Source organism: Bicyclus anynana, chromosome 3, assembly GCF_947172395.1.
Source record: "Bicyclus anynana chromosome 3, ilBicAnyn1.1, whole genome shotgun sequence".
In the NCBI taxonomy this organism is placed as follows: Eukaryota; Metazoa; Arthropoda; class Insecta; order Lepidoptera; family Nymphalidae; genus Bicyclus; species Bicyclus anynana.
This window is the reverse complement of record NC_069085.1, coordinates 505,029-530,665: the sequence shown is the minus strand read 5'-3', so window position 1 is coordinate 530,665 and position 25,637 is coordinate 505,029. Positions and strand designations below refer to the sequence as shown.

Here is a 25,637-nt window from a genome sequence, read left to right as displayed (position 1 = left end):
TTTAATTGGAAAGTAAAGTCGTTGTTGATTTTATTTGTCTGCATTTTGTAATAGCAATGTAAATCAAATTATTTGTTCTTATAGAGATTTACAAATGCCTGATTTAGTTCCAGCTCTAATATAATGAGAAATTTAATTAAAACTCTAAGAAAGTATATTTTGTAAGAAGCTTTCGTTTAGCGGTTTTTACAAGACCATCAAATAAAATATATATATAAAAACTTAATCTATCTATCTTAATGTAACGTTTATTTAACCTTATAACGGTTGGAACATATATTGGAATAGAGTGTCAGTTCCGTATGTAGGTCTTCTATATAACTGAGATTTAGGTGGCCGGCGGAGCCTGTCGGACAGGAGGTTGTGTGCCCAATGAATACAAGCTGGCTTTTATTTTGATGTAACCGAGATTCAATTGGAAGTAAATCTTTTGCGATTAACGCTAAATTGCGTAGATATTTCTCAATCTGCAAAAACCTCTACGGAAGTGTTTACTAAAAACAAATTAGTATTTTCTTTAAAGGAGCTTATATTTTCCTTAAAAGTCTTTGTTTTTTTGACATAAAATACATTTATATTTCTTTGCAAAGTAATGGAATACTTTCAGGCTGTAGTTTGAGTGATGGGTTTAAGCTCCATATTCCGTTTCTATACTAGCTGTTGAAAAAAGGCCGATCATGATGAATTCGTAATGCGATTCTGAAGTTACCAATCTTGCATTATAAATGAACGACACCTACAAGTACCGATGTAGATGTAAATCTAAAGTGATAACCATATTTTGTCCTTCAAATCCCTTAGTGTAACTAGATCTCTTGAATTTAATATCACCGTAGACCCTCGCATGCCCGGGTATACCCTCTTAACTAGATATTGAAAAGAAAATATCATTACTTTGATCCTTTAGTGTCTTTATTTGCAGTATTTTGTTCCGTGAGGGCCTTCCGAGGGTTTTATCAGCGACTTCTTATTGTTCCCTTCTCTACCTATTCTCTAATCATTACGGGAATAACGAGATACATGAGCTTTACTTTGACGTAGGTAAACAAACCCTCGCAGTTTGTATATTCTAATACTTCACGAGTATTATAGCGTTCTTATTAGAATGAATATAATTTTAAATGTACATATCTCTTTAGGGCATTCATAATTGTATTAAAAGTCATCCTGGGTAATAAATCAATATAACATTTACGGTGGCCTAGGCATTAAAATTACAGTTTTAGTAATAAGTATGAGTCTTAATTATGAAAACCTTGTAGGTATTTATATTTCGGATAAAAACATAAACGGAAATTCTCAGAAACTTTCCCACACCTGACTACGTAACATACCGAAACTAAGTTGGAAATAGCATTTTCCATAATCGCGGAAACGCGACAGTTCACATAACGAAGTTTCCTTGCATGTGGGTGATCTCGAGCGAAGTGTTCGCGAGGATACAGTTACTGTGGGGTAGGCACCTCCAGGAGGTAGGTACAGCCGCCGTATCTCACTCAATTTATCTGCCGGCTCGATAAACTGAAATACACGTCAAAATTGAGTTTACGCCTAAAAACCAATTTAGATTATCTGATTTGCGTTTAACATAAAAATGGATCCTCCATTGTGATATCGATCGGCCTTAGCCCTAGAGACGGCTGCACGAAGTCTTGGATTAATTTAAGATTTTTTTATTTGAAAAGATACAGTGTTAGATGAAATTGCTTATTTGTGCTCTCAATAATAAAATATAATAAACATGAACCAACGTAAACAACACAATGTAAAGTAATCTTTAAATAAGTCATAATCTTATAGAACATGCATTCTAAGAACGTATATAATGTGTAGGTGTTAAGTCTTATGTGTCTGTGATTTTGCAGGCAATACCTACGTACATTGAATTGTTACATGCTCAACCATGTATAGCGAACTCTAAACAGACCAGACGTAAGCCAATTAAATTATACAGACCCAATTTGCTTACACTATAAATCAACATTAGTTTCGCAACAAATACCTACATTTCTAAACCATACAATATATTTATTTTATAAAAATTTGGTGGACTTTTCCCTGGTGCATTGTCTTTTGTATTAAATACAAGTTATCTTTAGTGCAATAAAAAGAAATAATTAAAATCGTTTGTGCTAATTAATCCCTCTTCAAGCACAATTTAAGGCAATTTACTTTACAAGTATTCCCAGCGCTACAATACAGACTGCGCATTCGTTGGGTGGAACATTTCTGTTTCTTTTAAACAGATTTATATTCTTAAGATTTTGGGCTTAATGTCCTAACGAATGTGCCGCGACATATTGCTTCATTTAAATAACTATACTAAACATAACATGGTCTCATTGGTAACAACAACGTGAAATAAGTTGGGCTTGGTAATTTGTAATTCGTTACGTATTTCTGCTCAATAATTTTTTATTACTAACTTTTTGAATAACGAATGGGAATGGGAATATTGGTCATATTTAAAAGATATGGCAAATATTTTTGAAAAAAAAGGGAAATTTTTATCGCAAATTTTAGCAGTAGTCGAAAGGGCGATGCCCACCGTCAATACAACGTCGGCCCCGGGACCCCAGTAATAACCCAAAATAAACGTATATGCAGATGCAGATGATAATAATATGATATATATCATATAACAAACCAGCTATAAATCTTCAAAAATGTCTCTAATCAGGCTATATGGTCAACGATCTTTGACTGTCCCGTTGGGGCCAAATTAATTTTGAATTAAAAATGTCGCAACAAATTGTAGCAAACCTTTTTTGATAAAGTAATACTTTCATTATTAAATAAAATTATTTGAGTTTTTTTAGATATGAGTAAACTGTCGAGTGGATAGGGTAGCGCGAGGCCGGGGATGTGCATTCCCTTTTACGTGACACAGATTGTCTGGGAAAGTACTACTACGGTCGCAGACGATCTGTGCTACCGCAATGCTTATCTCAGACACCGAACATGTCTGTGTTTCGGTCTGAAAGGCTAAGTTGCGCGTGTAATTGAGGCTTAAAGTCTATGCCTCGTGTTGAAGACAGTGCATTGCGGTGCGTTCCTAACATGTCCTCCCAAGTAGCTCTGTTACAGACAATGGTTTTCCACTTTAAATCTTCAGGTGAGTCACCTTTAAGTTATACCTTCAACTGTTATAATCCAAAAACATGCGTGTCATTCGATGTCATAATTCATTACGTCAGCTCTTACACTACTTAAAGCCTACATGGAATTAAGATAATTGAGTATGGGGGGAAGTAAGGAATTGGATTTGTTTGTAATGTGTTTTCTGATGTTGTTGCGGAATTTACTGTTTGTAACTGCGTCGTGTGAGACCTCGAGGGATTGTACTCTTACTCGCGTAATGAAGGCATCGTTTGTGCTAAACGTACGCTTATTGAAAATCATATAATTATAAACTAGTAGATTTTAGCGACTTCGTTCGTGAGTCTTTAGCCTATTTGGATGATTCGCTAGATACATGTATCTATACCCTATACCATGGTATAAGGCCAGGCGGGTAGGTGTGTAAGGAGGGCCTTACAGGAGGGAATTTAGATTAGACTCACCTGCTACTCCAATGTAGGCTTAGAATAATAATAATACGTTTGGCTCTGAACGATCACTATCATATATTAATTATATGTCTTGGGCTGTTGACTTATTGTGCTCTCCTACACTAGGGTAACACTATCAACTACCCAACTTCGGGCTAGTGAATTTCTCACAGAAAGAAAAGCTAAATACTTCTTTTAATTCGTCACCAGACTGGAACTCAATCGCATAATACTGTCATTCCCCGTTGTAAGTGGTGTGGAAACCAAAACTAGATCCAGCTTTCACCACAGAAAAGAAAAATGTTTTAAAAAAGAAACATGGCCAATGTTTATAAAACTTAAAACAAATTAAGTTGTTAACCAATCAACTTAAAGGTTAGATCTCGATTTAGATAAAAACGGAAAGAAAATAAAACCTTCAATGTTATTGTATTATTTGATGAACCGAAATAACAATTCCAGTTACCAAAGTATTTTCGTTAACAATTCGAGTTTGAATAGGCAATGCTTTTTAAAAACATCGAACTGTGTTTTTGTGACTGTTAGCCAAATGCTAAACGAGTGTTGGACAAACATTAAAACATTTGCGAAAAGAAAATATTTGAATGTTAGCATTTCGATAATTGAATTCATAAAAAAAACAACTGCCTTCCATGTTTTATTTGGTTTATTTTTAGCTGTAACTTCGCTCACATTATGGTCGGGTTGTATAGTAACAACTCTAGCTCTATAAGCTTCTTTTCTCTAGACTTTGTTGATAAAGCAGTGCCTCAATAACTAAAGGGCCCTACTCACACATCTGCCGCAGGGGCAATCTAGGGTGCACGGCGGTTGTGGCGATATCGGGAGTATCTCTACACACTTGCCTGCCGTGCAGTGTTCCAGAATAAGCCGAGCTGAGCACACGTATTGAGAATGGCACCCATATTATCGACCACTCAAAAGATTGGAGTAGCCTTGGCGCTTTCTGTGGTGCTACCTCAAAAAAAAAGGAAAAGGAGATACTGGGTGAAGAAATGGCTACAGAAAAGAAGTCAGTTATGCCACATGAATATTATAAAAGTACACATTTTGATTCTACGCTGTTTGTACGTGCACTCCGTGTGACAGCTGCTGACAAACTGACTGAGAAATTGCCCCAATCGCGCTACACACGCACCGACGACAGGGACGACTTAGGGATCAAGGATAGTCTCGCGCCCCTGCCGCCCTGCCGCAGGGCCATCCTCCCAAATAGCCCCGGCATGCCTACACACATCACAATTAAGGATGCAATTAAGGGTCATCCCCACTCCTACACCCTAGATTGCCCCTGCGGCAGATGTGTGAGTAGGGCCTTTAAGTCTAATTTCGGTTTCGATTCATAAAACGTCACCGTTTGCCAAATATGTCAAACCATAATAGAACGTTTGTTAATTTAATTCAATCATTTGCGTTTCTATTCAAGATGGAACGTGGCTTTATTTTTGAGCCCCAGGTTACGGAATAATGACAACCACAAAAATTATTTCAAAGTTTATTTTTATACACCTTCATTATGCCGCAGTCACACAATACTACCTTGTGCTGCTGCTCGCACTGCCGCGATGTTGCCCATGCCAAGAGCGGCATGATTTGCGGCAGGACGAGTAACGTGGCCACACGACGTCTCTGCTTACTTCCCACGCCACATCAATTACTTTAACTGCGTCATCCAGTGGTTAGCATGTTCTGATGAGTATCACGCAGTCACAAGTTCGAGTCTCGGAATAAGCCTGCAATGTTGCTTTCTTCTTTTATGAAATCTCTACTTAGCAGCTTGTACTACGGCAGTAATGAGCCAGGAAAACGGTGATGATTGAGCATGTAAAGCCGTTACTTTCATAGACAGTTTATCTTTTTTCGCGCATAACGAACTGGGCAGTGAGGGCACTTGTATTTGCGTAACTATTCACTTGTGCAATAATATTTTATGCGATAGTAGTCAAATTTCAGTGCGGAAAATATTTTTATTTATTATATTAAATCGCGCCATTGCTTTTATATTTTCAGATAAAATCTTTGTTATCGTAAGAAACCTTTGCACGCTGTATCCTTAAACCAAAGCCGATGTCTTAACACTTGGTTCGAGTTTTTGAAAAGTTTCGTAGTTTCCCGGCGAGGTATTGTTGTACTTTTGATCAAATCTATAAGAGTTTTTAATGTTTCCTTTTTCTCAGCAATAAAAACTCTTCAAGTTTTTCATGGAAGATAAAACTGAAACAAGAATGATAAAATCGCGGACAAGACAAGGGTTTACTTTTTATTCACTTCGTTTAAGTTTGTTCCGAGATATCTCTGTAAGTAAGGATAATATTGTTTTTCGTAGTATTCGCAGAGGCTGAATAAAATTTAGCGGAAACGTATAATTTAACATGACATGACATGACATGACCTTTTGCCTGCTGGCTCTACAGAATAATTGAAAATAAATTTATTTCACATTAAAGTTTAGATAAGTTGAATTTGTAGAGCTGCATAATCGGTTGTCCGTCCAAGTGAGATGACGTCTAATATAATTAATACAGCATACAATTAAAGTCCTTAAAAGCAGATTAACGATAAAAATGTTGATATCTTCAAACTATCTTATCCGATCTAATTATGTATAGAATACTAGCACCCGTTCCGTCGCGATATTTTAAAATCAGTTATATAGCTTTTGAGTTAAAACAACAAAAAAAATTAAATATTAGTTTAGTTTATTAACCGTAAACAAACGAAGAAGGTCCATGATTTTTTTTCTCACTGGGAAATGCATCTCTGCATCTCTCCCGAAGGTGTCGCGAAAAAGACTCCAAGCACACCGTGGAGGGTATAAAGGTCCATGTTGCCACATGCCATGTAAACATAAACACACAGGCAAATATATTACACACGGTAAACACTCCTCTTTTACTTTGGGGGTTAAAATCAGTCTTCCGGCACAAAATATCCATTCCAAGCTCATTGTTATTTAGAGCAAGCGGCGCTGGTCGCTCCTGGCTTATCGGCCACTTTATCTAAATGTCCGCCGATGCTGCTACACGCTCTTATCGTAACATCTCACCAAAACCAATGAGCTTATAAATAGTAACGGGATTTAATTAATAAAGTTTATACTACGACTGTGAAGAATGTAACGGGATGCCATTTCTTAACCAGTTGTTAGTTAGGTTTATGCTTTCTGTGATAAGGTACTAGAATGTGTCATCGAAAAATTAATAGTAGTGTATATTTTTACGGTTGTCTGAGACTTCATATGCGGGAAACCCCTGTATTATGACATTATATAATACGTAAATAATGCAACACAATTTTGAAGAATAGGTAGGTAGGTAAAGTTTTAAAATTGAAAAAAACATACACCCATAAAAAATTTCACCCACTATAAAATTCCCCGGCCATAACACGTAAACATTTGAAAAAACCTGCTGCGTTATTATTATTTACTAGAGGACGCCCACGACTCCGTCCGAGTGAAACTCTGTTTTTCACAAATCCCGCGGAAACTAGCGATAATTTCAGAATAAAAAATAACTACGTTAAAAAAATCATTCTACGTTTATCCAGGTTGTCATCATTCTCTTTTCTAAAATTCAGCCAAACCTATTTTGTAGTTTTTGCGTTTATATAGTAGTAGTAGGATTTGAGCCTAAAAGCGCTATTTTAGAACGATATTCTTACAATTCAAGAGTGTATTTCGAATTCATCGCTATTTCTTTGTACATAAAGTATTGTGAATTATGATTCAGAGAGAGATATAGAGATTAATTCGGAACGATAAAAAAAGATTTAAAAATTTCAGTTTTAATTCTATTTCTTGGCTGACTCCCAAAAATACTTATACCTAAAGATGAAGGTGATTTAAATATGACGAGGATTACCTTTCCGTATTCGACTAAGAGAGGATCCTGTGCTAAGCCGGAACGCGAAATTCAGCGGACGGCGATCGAACCCAGGACCATTAGTCGTGGAACTGCAGTAAAGGCTGAAATTAAAACCTAAAAATTAAGTACATATAACGGTAAGACATTACCTTTTGTGTTCGCTAAGAGAATAAGTGGGAACAGCTGGGAAATAGTCCTGTATTATTTCTGAAAAGTGCCTATTTGTTACTGTGAGTAGCCGCTTTTTTCTTCATCCCTTGTAAAGGATCTTACATCGTTATAATATATTACATAGCTTCTGTCAGCATACCCCGCGTAAATCTCGGGTCATACTATGAGTATTTTAGCTATATTAAACAAATCTCAGGAAGATCAAAATATACACCAAATTTGACTTTGTGACAAAGATTTTTCAAGAAATTACTACTCTTGTTTCTTTGTAGTAGTAGTAAGTTCCAAGTGAAGTTATAGGGTTTGACTGTTTGCCTCAGGTTGACGTAAATCAACACAGTGTAGGACATTTTATAGTCAATCGGTTTGCACTTGACTACAATCATGTTCGATGGAAAGCAATGATGAAGTTTATGATAGGACGCCTTGCCTAGGCAGTGCCTATTACCTATTCGCGCTAAGATTGTTTTCCACCGTTTTCTTCTTCATAAAAAAATCTCATGTAGTACAAAAAACGAAAAAAGCTAAGGTTTTCATTAGGTTTTTAGACTACCAAACTGATTTTTATTTATTTAATAAAATTTTGTTAAGCGTTTTGGCGTAATATTGCTATATAGCTAAAACAAAGTACCTATAGTCAACATTTCTGAAAATTGTAAGTACCCTAAAACAGTACAGTCGCGATTTCTGTAAGAAGGCAAATTGTGAAATGTATTCGCGGTTCGCTATTACAGTTTTGTTTTACTCGCTAGTAATTTTCTAAATTATACTGAAACGGTTAAGCTGAAGTTAACTTGACCTAATGGTTCATATTTTACATTTTAGAGCTCGCTAAAGTTTAGTTGCTCATTTTTATTTAAATTGAAGGTTTCTTTACGGACTAACTTTTCTTGTAACACAGTAATAATGTCTTTGATTACGAGCTCAAGTCAAAATTTAATTGAATTAAGCATAAATAATAGACTGTGATGACTGTTACTTTTTTTTAATATTTTTCGTTAACTGAATTTATATTTAACTGTACCAATTTCATTACTTAATGCAAAAGTTTTGGATACACTAAATGCAAGTTCAAGACATTGCACTTCGTCTTGTTAACATTATTATCTAAAGATGCTTTGACAAATACTTATGTTATAAATATTTGTTCAAAGCTGCGTCGATTTAATTCTCGGATTAAATAACTGACTTTAGGAATAATATAGAATGAAAATATAAAAGGTAAACTCAGTCTATACCAAAGAAACGTACGTAGTCCACAGTGTAATAATTATTATTAAAGTTGTAGATTCTAAGTACAACGTCGCACAAGAGGCAAACCCGTGTCGATCCATCTGTGCGCGCCGTGCCCGACGAGGCAATCCTTGCATGATAATGTCGACAAGGCCCGACACTGGTCAAGGAGATGGTTATTAGCATATCCCACAGCTGTGGAAATAAAATCTGAATATCATTTAATTTGAACATTGCTCGTGTCACTACTATTGCCTGTGAATCAGCCCTCAGAATATCCCAGTCTGAATTATATTTATGAAATAAGATACCTCTTTGGTCCAGTGGTTAGTATAAGTGGCTTTGAACCACAAGGTTCTGGATTGGCCTCTATTCGATATTAAATATATTTTTCACAGGACCTTTAACAAAACAAAGATATACCCAGGGCATTGATTTTCTACGTAGGCAACATTAAAAATCAGTTTTAAACGCGGCGCCGGGACGCGGAGTTCGTTCGGCAAAAATCGCGCAAAACTTTGATGGTCCGATACGGATTTTTCATCTCCGTATAATTTGAAATTATAATGCCGCGCGAAGAAATCAAATCAAAATTCCATTTAAAGTTTTGGATTTCAATATTTATTTTGAGCGGCTGGGCTTTTTATGACAGGCTTGAGACCGCGGCCGCGCGTGATGCCAATGTCTGATCAGTAGGAGTAGGTATTGTAAATCATGTTTGTTTCATGTAATAATACCTAACTGAAATTAACTAAAATGTGTATCTTATTTAGAGAAATAATCAAATTCTGATTACCTTTAAATTAAAATTGTTAAGGATTTATACATTTCTTTATAATATAAGTATAGATAAAATATTTTTAATAAAAAAAACCGACTTCAAAATCACAAAATTAAAAGCGAAAAGTAACAGTACTGTAGGAGACAATCTCTGGATCCACTGAACCGATTTTGTACATTCTATCACTACTAGAAAGCTATGGTATGAAACCGCGGATGAAACCGCGGGCGTCGGTTATTAGTTTATAATTTATAATACGTTTATAATGCGTAAGACATATTTTAACGCTTTTCACGTGAAAAAATAAAAAGATTTTCACATAAAGTAACGTATATAAAGTTTTCAAACAGGACACTAGCAAAAACGTTTACACAAAAACCTTTCTCAGCAATAATACATCACACAGTATAAAGAGAAACAAACTAAAAGTATAAACAACTTTTTACAAGCATCTGCCGGTCGCTGCAAACTACCTCCGGAAATTCCGCACCGCCGTCGGAATTCCGCAAAGTGGCCAACAAAAAAATCGCATTTACTCTTCCCGAAGACGCACCTTAACATTTTTGCGAAGAAACCGCTGAAAAGCGTAAACTTTGTCGGCGCGTATCGACACAAGCTTAGCCAGATTTTCAATCGTATCCTTGGCACATCTCCCCACTTGTAAATTCCACCTGGATTCTGCAAATCCCAAGCCTGTCTACAATTCTTGAACTTTAATCTTGTTCCTTTTCTTTGAAATTCATGGACGAAATAAAATCTCGGGGTTGCAGTTGCGTTCTTTGATTTCGAATTGCCAAAGTGAGTGACGTGAAATGAACGAACACGTCATACCACCTCGTATGTGCAATATTATGTAACATTTAATTACCTATACGACATGTTAAACCTTAATTAATGTGTAGATATTACGAGTATTATAATGAGTTTAATATCATCTTTGTTTAAAATTATTACGTTCGCTGCAAACAAGCAATTTTAGTTTATCAAAACTCAAACTGATAATAAACAATTTGATATCAAGGAAAACAATAATACTTGCTTTAAAGTAAAAATAAACAGACGCAAATCAGTCGTACAAAGCTAAACATTAAACTTAATGGAAGCAGTCGACTTAACTGAAACAATTAAGATTCTCCAAAATTTTCTTGACTTTGCGAAGTTTTGAGATCCGACTCAGATGGGAAACAGTTCGGGAAGACCATTAAATTCTTTTGAACAAATTTATACATTAAATAATGACAAGAAATTGTCTGCGGATTGAAAGGGTTTTTGGATTGTAAGTAATTATTGCTGTAATTGCCTGATGTTTTAATGAAGCGCCCAGTTGAATTTGCAAGGTCGTTTTTTGTTTTTAATTTTAATTTTTCTTTATCAAATTGAGTTGCTTTAGCAACGTTTAGTGGCATTGTACGGTAATTTTGTCTTAATCAGTTTATATTGATACAAAACTAAAATAATATACAATATAACTTAAAGTTACTTGAGTACTGAATTATTTAGAACAATAAAATAAAAAAAATAATTGACAGAATCGAAGTAAAGCTCAAACTCATCTATCGGTGCGGACACGCAGCGGCGTATCGTACGTACGAGCATAGCAAATCGTAACTTGTCTGGTGGCTACGCGATTCCGTTACGTACCATATTTAAGGTAGGCGTCCACAGACCCGTATCGCACGCATCGGACGCATCGCATCAAACGAACCTTAGTATTCTTTGTATAGAAAGTCATACAATTTTGTCCACTGTACGGATAGATGAGTACCTATTGAGAGATCTCCTCTTATTGTTATTTATCTTTATAAAAGAGATTTTAAATTTGAAATTTTCATCATCTTTAGCATGTACAGTATGTTCTTATTAACGACTTGCTTTTTGAAAGTGGATATAGGATATTGCAAACGACTTTGTCAAACTGTCAGCTAAGTAATAGGTCGTCAATCAATAGCCGTCCGACGATATCGAGTCCCGACACGGAGGATGTGACGGGATTTTTCGTTAGCCTCGTATTTTCATTCGGCTTCTAAAAAGGATTATAATTGGGAAACGAAAATTTTGAGCCATGGCGCTTCATCGAAAATTCTCTTTATCATCTTTTTATACCGACAATCGGCGATTTTGTATGCTTTATTTTTAGGAGGTAGTTTATCGGTGTGGTTTCTAATGCGGCCTGAATTCAAATGCAGAATAGAGAAGTAGCAGAGCATGGGAGTCATCTGTTGGTAACCTGTTACCGCCGCTCATAATTTACAAGTACAACACCAAGCACTGCTTATACGCATACTGTATTTTTTTGGGACTTTTATCTGCTCCTTAAATGAGTTCATATTGAAACTATTAGGCAGCACCATACCCGAATGTTTGTTTTAAATTTGCATATGAGTGGGAGATTATTGTAAGTAAACACCTGCAATAGGCTTGTGCCCAGCTGTGGACGTCCATATGTTGGTAAAGCTAATGATGATGATGAATATATTTAATGAATTGTGTTGAAGTGAAGTGAATTAGTAGTAAGATGTTTATTCTATTGGATGGTTGTTGATAGTAATCTATCCAGATGGAGTTAAGTTTGTTATTGCGATGTGAGGTACAATTAAACCTATTTTACTCGTTTAACAGAAAAATAACATACCTACTTGAAAATACATTTTAACACACTCCTCAATAAAAAATTACAATCTACCTTTCTTGTGAGAGGATCGTTCAAAGACGTACCATTATAAATATGATTTAGCTTTAGAGTTATTAGTGTGTGGGTTGGAGAGAAGTTTCATTCAAGTGTCAAATACAAATAATAAACAGTAAATAGTAATCATTATTTTTTTAACTAACCTAAAACTAATAGACCAAAAATTCGATTCTAGCTACATTAGCTCATATGCAATGTAAAATTGCTAATGTAGCCTGTTAATATAAAACTACTTAAATTAACTGGATCCTAAAAGAAATTAGATCGAATCTGACGTCGTAATTTCCGTATGCTCCAAAATTGGTTCACGAAGGTCGCTTGTGAAATGCGATAGTAAAGGCGAGGAAGGTCAAGCCGGGTATGGGCTTAGTAGTGTACCCCTTAGAACCATAAAAATTAATGTATTTAAAACAAGGTTTTGTTCTTAACTTAATGTTCTCCGCATGTAATACAATGCTTCTTAATCAATACGTGCGCCAGATATTGTTAAATAATAGACATCTTGTGTAGACAAAGACATCTTTATTAAAATGGGATCAGATAAAATATACCCGTTAAACTATTACCTTTTTCATGCTGTAGTTTATTTAAAGAAAGAAAAAGAAATTAGTTTAAAATGGAAACATACATATTTCAATGCATATTACTAAGCAACGACAATGTATGACCAATGAATCCACATCCTCCCGAACGAAAGTCGAAGTGTTAACCCGTTCTGCTACAACTAAACTTCTTGTAAAACAGTGTTATGATGTAATCTAGAGATAAAAACAATTCATTTAAGCACTGCATATCTATGATGGATGGATAAAGATTTCAAGTTTCACGTGTAATGTGATCTATCTCACCGAGCCGGAGTTAGGTTGGCAAGTTCGCGAGTGGATAACAGTTTTTTGCATCGACACACCCATAAAGCGAGTTTTTGCGAGGGATCATCGCAGTAAACTTTATTAGATTATCGGCGGGCGCGCGGCTGTTTTGAAAAGATGATTTATGGCCCTCGGTCGGGAGGATGAGTTTTCGCGCCGAAACGTTTCTATTTCCGACGCCTTGTAGCTTTGCCGGAAATGATCGACAGCTTCGTGCGGCGACCGCTCGCCCGCCTTTGTACTACACATGACGGTGCTTAATAGAAAATAATCCACACATTACTTTTGAAACTGCTGGCTTAGTTTTGTGGTGAAAGCCGCGTAAATTATGTCTAGCAATGCTTGACTAGTAAATGTAACTGTTTACATGCTTTCCAGCAATCAATGTAGGTAACACCTTCATAAAATTGCTAGAATGTGTTAAAAATATTAAAAATTTAGGCCTCGTTTTAGAAATAAATCAGCCGCATTTTCAGTATTACAGTTAACACAATATTATATACATAATAACAACAATATTTTCATAAAGAAAGGTATTATACACGTAGGATGTAAGTAACGTCATAATATCGTATAATATTATATCCGAAGTGTAGCCCATTTATGGAAGGTATCAGATATGTAATACGAGTCCTATCTATTGTATCCCTTATACGGAAATAGTTTATGAACCAAGACACTGAAAGGTGATCTTATTATAAACAACGTATACGAATATCTGTCTAGAACGGTAGATATTCTTACCTATTGGTGTATAAACCAATATATGTATAAATATGTAGTTAGGTGTAGTATTATGAAGCACGATATATTATGTCACCATAACTATTTTTTGGGAACGTTTTAACATTGTAAAGTGCTTATAAACAAATTATGTAATACTTAATATATATGTATTTAAAAATAAGCTGTAAGACGAATATAAACATTGAAAATACAACAAAATTCAAAAAAAAACAAACATAACTCCATTGGTGTACTATAGTGGATTTTTTTATGCTAAGGCACGTCTTCACTTGATATTAGATGAGATCACAGATCTGATGAAGATGATGATGAAGTGACAATGCGATCTATAGTTATGATAGTAGCGGGCGGTTAACTTGGAAAAGATACAAGTTTTTTCGGAGTTCCATTCCCGAGCTATGAATCAAAATTCATATACCTCTTTGTTTCAAATCAAAATGATGAATACAACAAATTCACATTGCTAATTTACTAAAAACTAGTTTTGTGTTTCTTTTCACTCATAAAAATCACTAAAAAACGTATTCGCGTGTCTGTACGTTGTAATTACGTCCACTTTACATAAGTGCAACACTGGACATGTCACTCTCTTGTCACGACCAATATAATTCTTTTTCCTCTTATCTGATAGCGGTAATGAAGCCGGTAGCGGGTTCAATTAATTTGACATTTATTTGTACTAGGACTGAGAGCATTTTTCATTGGCTAATTAGTTTGTATTCCGAGATTTCTATAGTAATGTTTTATAGTACAGGAACCTTCAGTTGAATTTAGCGAATGAAAAAATTAACGAAAATGTTACTTTTTTACATTGAAATATATAGTGCAATTTAATTAATACCTGTGAACAAAAAAATAATTAGGATTAGTCAAGGATTAGAAAATTCCAGGTTTAATGATTAATATTTTTTTCAGTGACCGTAGTTCTTTAACGCGTAGGTAGGCAATTCCGGCTAGTTGGCTCTATATGAACAAAAATACTGGACGTACTCATAACTTGTCAGACAAACACTTATTTAGTACACATGATATATCTTATTTTGATTCTAATCCTATCTATTTTTTAGTGTCAATGAAAACATATTTGAAAGTACCTCTTTGTCTTTAGACTTTGAGTCAAAATCTTTGTTAAGTAGTTTCTAATCATTATAATTATACCGCGGCTTTGGTCTCAGATATATAATAAAATAACATAATTAATTATTGAATATGCAGTAAACTAATTTGAAATTTATTACCGTTTTCTTAAATTTTCTATAACGATTATAATGGAATTTTTTATCTATGGTCGTAGACTGATTTATGTAACTTAGGTATGTTTTAGTCTTGCCTTAAAAGATTTGGTGGGCTCTTTGACTAAAACATTAGCGCAGCCGGCAGGTGCAGAGCCTCCGTCCAGTCGTTAACCCGACCGAATGAGCGGACGGACGGAGTCATTAAGCGTGAGCTGTGAATTAGGTAAGCAAGTTTTTAAACGGGTGCCTTAATGCGACCTGCAAATGGGTCGTGCTGGATTTTTTCTAGGACTGCGCTTTGCTTTTATACCGTCGCTCTTTTATCCGACTTTGGAAAAACCCGTTTATATTGTTTGTTTGTAAACGTGTTCCATTAAGGACGGTGCGGCCTAGTTGCTTTAACGTAAATCGGTCGGTTTAGCGTTGTTGAATCAAGTTTGATATTATATAGCCTCAATCCGTCGGGTCAAATAGTATTCCCTCTGTTCCTCGTAACATAACACAAAGCTGTCATCTCTATACCAATTTATAATTCCACTAAAATTGGTCCACCGTGTCGTATGATGGGCCTTATCTCTATGTTCTGTTGTATGTTAAAAAAATAATTATGTTAATCGAACATTCTTGATTCCCAATTACTTGTTGAATTTAGTAGATATCATGAGATTAATATACCCTAATATCAGACTTAATTTAACCTTTAACCTTAATTTTTCTCATTAAAACTCGATTTACCATTTATTCCTGAATTTGTTCAAATAACGCGTTAAACATCAATTTAAAACATCGCATTGATACAATTTGCAACAAGTTGTTAATACATAAATAATACTTTTTAATAATACAAGTCAATTAACACGATACACAATAACTGTCAGAAAACATTGACATTTAAAAGCAAGCCATCTGCAGCCGCGCGCTACTGTGCAGTGTGCAATGTGCAGTGTGAAGTGTGCAGTGTGCAGTGTGCAGCCGATCGAAGCGGCGCGAGAATAAAAGGGGCACAAAGTCGAAAACCGATATTGTTATTTTGGGGAATGACCAAACACAATCGCCCCCTGGGCACACTTTGTCCGGTTAAAATTGGCACATATGGGGTACCTAAAGAATTTTCGTAAAGATTACTGGATGTGGCATTTTTATATTGAAAATTCATTTTTTTTCGCTTTTCCTTTGGGGTAATTTATAGTGGGTAATACTTTACGTCATAGAAAGTCATTTTTGTGGATAAATTATTGTCTAATAAGGTCAGTGTTATCTGGAAAATCGGCGGGCGGTAACCTTTTATGTTGTTCAGGAAGGGCAGGTAGAGGTAGTACTTTGTATAAATAGCTACTCTACGTAGCATAACGCTGCCCTGCGTAGCATCATGCTATGCCTCTACGACACAGGCTACGTCGTTAACTTTACACTAATAATATTATTTACGAGGTTATTTTTCTTGTGAAAGTTTAATAAAATGCTCCAGGTTCGTTATATTCACAAAAATTATTAGGGCACATAATAGTGAAGATAATTTAAATCCTTAATAAATGCTTTGACATATTCCATTAACTTGTCTGCATAACTGAAGACTAACGTCTATAGTTTTAACAGGTCATGATTATTGGAAGGTATCGATCCAGCTCAAGTGGACCAGATGCGCTCGTAATAGCGTACAAGTAAAGTACACAAACACACCACACCACTTTATATCTAAACAATTCCAGTGTAATCCATGTTCAAAGGCGCATCTATAACAATGAGGTTTACGGCGGGCCCAAGTAACAGCTGACAGCGGCCATTGCTTCAGCATTGAATGCGCCGGATCGCTGCAATACTGCCTCATTTGTTCTGCAGACAACAGCATAAACAGCGCAGGATAGTGTCACACCGACCGGCCGCACTGCACACTACCTACAAACACTACGGATTTATATTATGTACTTTAGCTACTACTAGTATCACTGGAATTACGGACTTCAATTTTTCCACTAACACTTATAAATAACAGTGAGCTATAACTTTTGTGAATCAAATACTGTTGTCTCATTAGCTTGTAAAAGTTATTTAATTTGTAGGAAGAAGTCTGCATGCGAAGGTCTATTTAATCCCCTTTCTCTTTAAAGGAGAGATAATATGAAGCTTACACCTACCAATGTTGGACCAAATTTGATTTTGTAATGATCATTATCAGAAGCTAACTACGGTAATATAACACCACCAACTTCCCAACGCCGGGTTGAGAACTTTTGATTTCTCAGGCTTCGAACCTAGGACATCAAGATTTGAAGCCACATAGGCTATAATCTCTGGAGCAACGGGACACATAGCAATTTAAAATATTATTCTTCGTGGAATAACTATTTAGGTATGATAAGTGAAAATTTTCATAGGTTTTAAAAATTCAAAAATTCTATAGGCGATGAAGATTATATAAATCGAGTAACTACATACGAGTAGCTATTACAAACATCGCGTAGTGCCTAAATGAGTTTTCTTCCGGTATTGCTTTCCTCGATCTACTTTTCATCTTGAAAAGATATGTGTTACGCCCAGTTGTAGTTTTATTAGGTATTTACCTCTTTTTGTATTCTTATATACTTAAAAGTTATAATTGTTTATTAATTATGTATGATATCGTCACAGATTCATCAAATATAAAGTAGAATTTAATGGATTCCAAACTTTAAACTGAGCTTCAAAAATATCGAAACTCATCAGTTCGTCGCTTGGTTGATCTGTATCCTATTTTCCTGTTATCGGCCTTTCTTTATAATTCAATTATAGCCGTCAATTTATTTAACATTTTCAAATTTTGTAGTCAAACGTGACTATGCGTGTTATCGTTTAACTATAATGATTCAAAACGTTATTATTGATTTAATATTGCCCATATAGTTGTATCTACATTCACCAAAGACTATATCAATGTAGGTAGCACTCAAGGTTTCTTAGTCCATTAGCGATGGCGCCCTAGACAACAAAACGTTCCATCCACCTTCAATTATGTCTTTGACTTTTATTTATCAACTGAACGGATCCTTTTACGATATTCCCCGATGACAACGACGGTCGGTCAGCTTACTTCGACTTAGTTTTGTGTGCAATCGAATTAGTTATTGTCAGACTAAATACAATTTGTAAGTAAATTGAGTTTCGTGCTTATAAGTTCTCATTTCGCTAATATTTGTGTTTCAGCAAGACTTCTGGAACACAAATATAGGTTTTCAATAAGCGTCGCTGTTTATTCCAGCGCTGCCTCCGGGTGTTTGTTTAGAGCACAAATGCAATTTGGTTTATCTCTCTCCATTTTCTCCGCGCTCTCCGTTGCTCTGCAGTTATAAGAATTGAAACATAGATTGAAGGTCTTTCCTTGTGAAAATAATACGTTTTGATCTAGTTATACATTTTCCGTTTAAGGTAAAATTATTTTACTAGAATCGAAGTACCTGCAGGATAGAATATAAAATAACAGTTGTCTTGGTTTGGCACTTCATCATTATAAGGCTATTTCATGTTTACGACTCACTACCGAACATTCCTCCGGAGAAAATAAAGAGCTTAGACGCAACATGCTATTCCAAAACGAGTTAGCGGACTTAGATTAGTAATGTTTGCTTCATTCACGATCACTAATCAAATTTAATTAATAATAACTGTGCTATCCAAGCTGAAATTATTTAAAAAAAAAAATTTAAAAAAATATGTGAATACTCAAGTTTATTCCCTTCCCTTAAGGGAAGTCAAAACCGGCCGCTAATAAATAAAGATTTACTCTCTGTTCGAGATTTCGTAGTGCGTTGTAGGTACATATTATATTATAAATTTTGGAACATAAGAATAAAAAAAACCATGAGCTAAAATGTTGCTGAGGGAATAATTTACCCCGCAATGCGCGATTTAGCATTAGCACTTATAACATTGATCATTTCGCTTCGATAAGCGACCGAAGACAAATATAGGTTTTGAATGGAAGGCGATGTTTATTCCGACGTTGCCTCCGGACGTTTATTTAAAGCACAAATGCAATTTGCTTTATCTCTCTCAGTTTTCTCGGCTCTCAGCCGTCCTAAGACCCGTAGGTGTATAACAGAAGTATTGAAAGCTTATATTGTGAAATATATTTCGTTTGAACATGTTGTTGTTCGTTCGGGGCGCTCAATTCGAAAATGCAAATGTCAGAAAAATATTGCGTCCATTTGAGGAGTTACGGCGCACGCTTCGGCGGCGCTGACTGCCTTTTCTCGTTTGTTATCTCGAAGGTACATTAACGTTTCGTTTTCTTGCAATTCCAGCTTATGTCATGGTACACTCTTTATCATGAGCTTATATTCAGTGGTCCACTGTAGTGCTAGTTGTTTCATCTAATAGGATAGAAGGTTTTGGAGATCAGACCAGAGGGACCTTTTGGAGTTTATGGTGATAACGTTTGACTATAACGATCACCATCCAATGACGCTCAAATATCCAAGTACGGGCTGCTACAAGAAAATCTTGGAAATAGAAAATGCGGTTGTGTGTGTAAAGTAAAAGAAGGTCAGCGCGAGAAACGCATAGTTAAGTGATTTTGAGTGATGAGGATGACAGAAACCTTTGCTAAGCAATTGCGTTTTCACTTTTTTCATTTGATTGTTTGTGACAAATAGGCTGAAGTCGAAACTGGAGCGAATTTAATTTTTTTAATTTACAATAACAGCCAATACCAGTACCCGTATCAGTAGATAGACATTATCTTCGTATTCCCAAGAAAATAGGAACTACGCGAGTCAAACTGCAGGACGTCTGCAAGTAATTTTTACTGATTCTCTGTCACACACAGAGGCGCAGCTTACCACAACGAAATCTGTCTTGTATATACAAGAATGAATGGGCAGTACCTAATCGTCAACTAACCGCAACACAACAAGTAGTGAGCTTCTACAATTTCGTGCTGCAATATAAGCGATTGCGCAACATCATCTCACCTCGTGTCGCCTATTTCCAGGCAATATAAAAGTTCCTCTTCCTTCCCCCACACCCCGTCACCCGCCCGCCACCCGCCGGACCCCGCAACAAAATAAATTACGAATAAATTGAGGCATGAATCAAACGGCGCGGGAACACCTGTGAATTAAATCGTGAATGTGTGAAAGACAAAAAAATTGCCTCATAACCGCACGCCGGCTCCTGGAGATTTATTCACGGCGTTTGAGAAATTGCTGATGCGTTTGAAATATTTGCAAACTTACAAATAATATAATACTCTAAGTCCGACAACTTCGCATATTTTAACGATTTAAGTATTTTATAAACAGAAACAGCAGATGTGTGATTCATTAAATAAAATAAATAATTAATAAAATAAAAAACCCGACTACGTAAAATACAATTTTTTTCGTATAAATTTATATTTTACGTAGTCGGGTTTTTTATTTCATTTATTATTTATTTTATTTTACACTTTTTAGTTACTATAGTTAGAAGATGATATCTTACTTTGTACTGGACCCTCGATGGCCGAATCCGACTCGCACTTGTCCAATTTTTATATTTTATTCAGTCTATTTTATGTGTAAAATAACAAACCTGCTCGCACCCGTAGTCATCCGCATCCGCATCATAGTCATATTTTGTATAGACAACTAATAAACTTCTAACTGTGGTTTTTTTAATATGGTATTGATTTTGAAATCCATAAGATAAGCCTTGAATTTGATATCCATATTGTAATATTCGAAAAAAAAAAAATTCACTTCGAGTTCATAGCGTCATCGTCGTGTTGGCTTTTTTAAATTTCACCTATTTAACAACATTTGGGCTATTAAGACGAATCTAACGATATCTTAAATACGTAAATCCGTTCAGCAGTTTGGGAGATATGAGGTAATAAAGAATATTACATACATACATACAAGATACGCGCGAAAAACATAACCCTTCTTGACCCAAGAAGGAGTATGTTCTTGCAGTTGGGTAAACATGACACAATCAAAATTCTAATTTATCTAAATCTAAGTTGAACCTACCTTTCACAGATTTTTGTAAAAGACTACTTGCTACTAAAATAAAACGTAAAACGACAATATTAAATATAATCGCTATCCTACATTTACCTATTTGAAAATGTAATGAAATATGAAATAAATTCGACCACTGTAAGGAAATTTAGTCTATGAAAAATATCTCCATTTTACGTCCTAAGGAAATATAATATACTGTGAGCTCGTAAACATTGAAATAAACATAAATTCAGATACTGTTTGTAAAAGGATAAGCAGAAAATAATATCCCATAAACTCCTACGGACAGCACATTAGTATCGAGTTTAACTAGAATAGGGCGATAGCGGCTCGCACTACATCCATCGCCAGTTTCGTACGCCATATGTTTATAACGGTATATACTAAGCCGGCGTCGTAAATCGGGCTGATGGTTTAAACCATCGTTATAATTTACGAGGTGCGAGGGCTTTCCAGTGGCGGAATTTATTCATGGCAGTAATAAAAGCTGTCGTACGACAGGCCCCGTGGCCAGGCCGGCCAGGTTAATTCCTTTTTGAAATTTAGTACGGAAGACGACTTGGCAAGGCTCTACTCAGCTCTCTTGGTATTAAATTATGTGGAAGATAAAGATTTTCGACTGTCCTGAAAGTTATCTATGAGGACACGATTTTATCGAATAGTCGTGGTCGATTAGTGGTGGTTAAGTGTAACCCTTAACTACGATTTTTCAAATACAGTTTTTTCGAATATTTGGTGGCACGCAGGTGGTGCTGCGGCGTCTCGCATACAAATATCAATGATATGCCACACGGTGCACTGTGGCGCCGTACTGCGGCGCCGCACTCCGCGTGTGTACAGCGATGCGGCAAAACGTCTACGTGTGATATGGCCTCCGACCGTGGCTACAGCTGGGCATTTTGCACAAGCACAAAAAACGCGCAGCCTCCAGCCGCGCACATTACTGTACACCGGCCTTCGGCCGGGGGTTTACGACACGATTCCGACCGTGGCGTCGACTGGGCATTTTACCCAAGCACAATTGTACGCCGGCCTTCGGCCGGGGGTTTATGATAGAGCCTTCGATCGTTATGTAAAGCTACTAAAATATATACTTGATACCTGACACTTAACAGAAGGTGGTGAAACAGTTGCTCGTTAATAACTTGTCGTTGCGTAGCAAACACTCACCTCTAAGTAACAGATCAATAGTTCTTAGGTTGGACAAGGTACACGTATCTTCGTCTATTTTGTTTGATGGCTCCATGCGTCGAGCAATTGAATCAGTTTCCTGTGACAATACTATCATTGGTTCCAGTTGTTGGCGATGCGCCGGCGGGGCGGGCGCGCGGCGGGCTGCGCGTGAGGCCGCGCCGCAGCATGGCGCCGCACGTGGCGCTGTTGCTGCTGCTGTGCCTCGTGCGCGGACACACCAAGACCGTGCTGCAGGACAAGCTGGGTGAGTGCTGTAGACTGTAGCGGCGGGGCGGGCGCGCGGCGGGTGCGCGTGAGGCCGCGCCGCAGCATGGCGCCGCACGTGGCGCTGTTGCTGCTGCTGTGCCTCGTGCGCGGACACACCAAGACCGTGCTGCAGGACAAGCTGGGTGAGTGCTGTAGATTGTAGCGGCGGGGCGGGCGCGCGGCGGGCTGCGCGTGAGCCCGCGCCGCAGCATGGCGCCGCACGTGGCGCTGTTGCTGCTGCTGTGCCTCGTGCGCGGACACACCAAGACCGTGCTGCAGGACAAGCTGGGTGAGTGCTGTAGACTGTAGCGGCGGGGCGGGCGCGCGGCGGGCTGCGCGTGAGGCCGCGCCGCAGCATGGCGCCGCACGTGGCGCTGTTGCTGCTGCTGTGCCTCGTGCGCGGACACACCAAGACCGTGCTGCAGGACAAGCTGGGTGAGTGCTGTAGACTGTAGCGGCGCGGCGGGCGCAATTTTTCTTTGGAAGGCATTTTTTCTACTTTAACAGCTAAACACTATCATATCTAGTATTTGGAAAGTATCAATAATGTTAAATACCTACATAAATATAATTAACGAGTCTACGCAAACTTAGTTTTTTATAGAATAAAACGAATTAACAGAGTGGGATAGCTATTTTAAAATTTAATTTCAGTGTTTTATGCCTTATACGAGTACATTGAAGTGAAAAGATAAATTTAAAGCTGAATACGGTTCTGTTTTTTTATTAAGTACTGCAACCTTAAAGAATTCCTCACCAATAAATCTACTTGAACCGGGATCGAATTCTTTATTTTGTACCAAACGAGAAAGTTCATTAGCAATCCTAATATCGGAGGCGGATGTAATGCTCTCGGGAGCAATTGACGCGAAACACATTTGAATTACAGGATCTTGCACGTCAGTTGGATCCTGCGCTTCCATATCCAACCATATTTGTATATAAATAAGATGCTTTTCCCGTTGGCTGTAGTATGGTTTATGTTTGCACTAAGCGTCGTTAATTAATCTTTATAGTGTCGTTAAACACGCCATGATACAATGTTCTGTAACGTCTCAGGGAATTGATTTGTATTGCATTTAGTTTAGCAGCTTTGATATATTTACTGGCTGTGATCTCCGTGTTGTTAATATACGTACCTACTCGCATTTATTGACTGTTCTCACTTCGGAATATACTACCTAAGCATTCGGCTCCTGAACCAAATTAGTCTATTTTCAGTAGGCTTATCTTAGAAGTGATATTGAAATAGCTGGATCTCCTATATTTTCAGATTATCTTCTTGGATATACAATGAACACTCGTTTTGCAGTCTAACTTAAATCGTTCTAACGTTTATTTCCACCATCTAGAATACGTTAACTTTCTAACAAAAGAAAGTAAATTAGGAGCTACGATATACAGGCAGAATTTATACTTATATTTATACGTCAAGTATTAAAAACAAGCTACTCGTAAACATAAACAAATAGCAAAATCATTAAAACTAAAAAGCTCTGAAATGCATCTTACAGAGTTATAATACGCAAGTTCTATCTTATTCATCTTGGTTAACACAGAAGACGTGTATATATCATTTCATATGCAGCCGGTTCAATTTTATGAGACGTGTTCCAACGGGAAGTTGCAGCTCGTTAAAGAATTACGGCGAAGTTACGGTGAAGTTACGGCAAATCTCACTACTCGCGACATGCGAATATATCTCACTTGAATAATTCACTTCCTAGTTTCTTTTCATAATTCACTAGCATTCTGGAGCAGTCGCTCGCGAGATATATGGGTCAAGTTTGTTTTCTTGTGGACCGAATCCGATCATAATTACGTCTGCAGTACGATATTTTCGACATGTGAAAGTTTAAATTAACATGATTGCACCGGAAGTTGACATTTCATATGTGCTAGTAAAGTAAGCCTATCTATCAAGTATAGAAAATAACTTCGAATTCTAATTTTTGAATTTCTAGATTTGATTCTGGATATATCGGGCAGGATATCATGAATTGATTAGGTTTTTCAGACACACAAGATTATTCTAGCAATATTATAAGTATCAAAAGTTATACCACATTTGGATGTTTGTTGTCACCCAAAAGAAAAAACACTCGTCATAGGTAGATAATGAACGCCTGCTCAATTAAATCTCATAATCAACATTTTCAATCGACGTCAAAGTCGATTTATACGATGGTACATTATCAACTCATATTCGGCTCACTGCTGCGTTCAAGTCTCCTCTCAAAATTAAAGGGGTTAGGCCAATAGTCCACCACGCTGGCCTAATGCGGATTGGCAGACTTCACCCACACAGGTATGCAGGTTTCTTCACGATGTTTTTCCTTCACCGTATGAGACACTTGATATTTAAATTCTTAAAATGCACACAACTGAGAAGTTCGAGGTGCAATGCCTCGGACCGGATTCGAATCCACATCCTCCGGAATCGGAGGCAGAGGCATCCACACTGAAATCCCTAATATCGAATAATAATCGAAGTTAAACCTTAGCAGGACGACAGTACATCGCTCTAAATAAATTATGACATCCCTCATCTATCACAAGTTAAAAATCATAGTAGTGATAAAGTAACCGATATCTGCATGCAAGGATAAGTTCGGTGAAGTAACGCAGACGATGTAGCTCTACTGCTGGTTCAATTTCAAGCGGCGTCCGCAAAGTTGGACCGCTGCAGAATTACGACGCGGCTCACTTGGCTCCAATTCTCATAACTCGCGACACACAAATTGATCCGAACTGAAATATTATTTCAAGCATATTAAAAGTTTGTACGGCCAGTTTGTGGAATATTTCACTATTGAGAGAAGTGATGTGTATGTGACCGTGCAGTCTTTAGCAGCTCTCTGATTCTACGAGTTATTCGAAACAGAATATTTTAGCGGAAATCAAAAACATGTAAGTCGTATTTCAAGTATGAATGTTATTTAAACGGGTACATACCACGATAAAACGACGAGATTTTTATTGTCGATATTTCGACCCACTTGCATGGATCGTGGTCACGAAGAGACTGAAGTTGCGAGATGAGAAGTGAAGTC

The 25,637-nt window shown here is 36.8% G+C and overlaps 1 protein-coding gene across 1 annotated transcript in view; it reads left to right on the top strand.

Annotated features, from left to right (window-relative positions):
• The first annotated feature begins 22,899 nt into the window (after positions 1-22,899).
• Positions 22,900-25,637, top strand: part of LOC112052937 (neural cell adhesion molecule 1-B) — a 287,626-nt gene continuing 284,888 nt past the window's right edge. Inside the window, exon 1 of the mRNA XM_052891380.1 lies at positions 22,900-23,019. Coding sequence (XP_052747340.1) covers positions 22,941-23,019 — 79 coding nt within the window. The 5' untranslated portion in view covers positions 22,900-22,940. The remainder of the gene's footprint in view (positions 23,020-25,637) is intronic.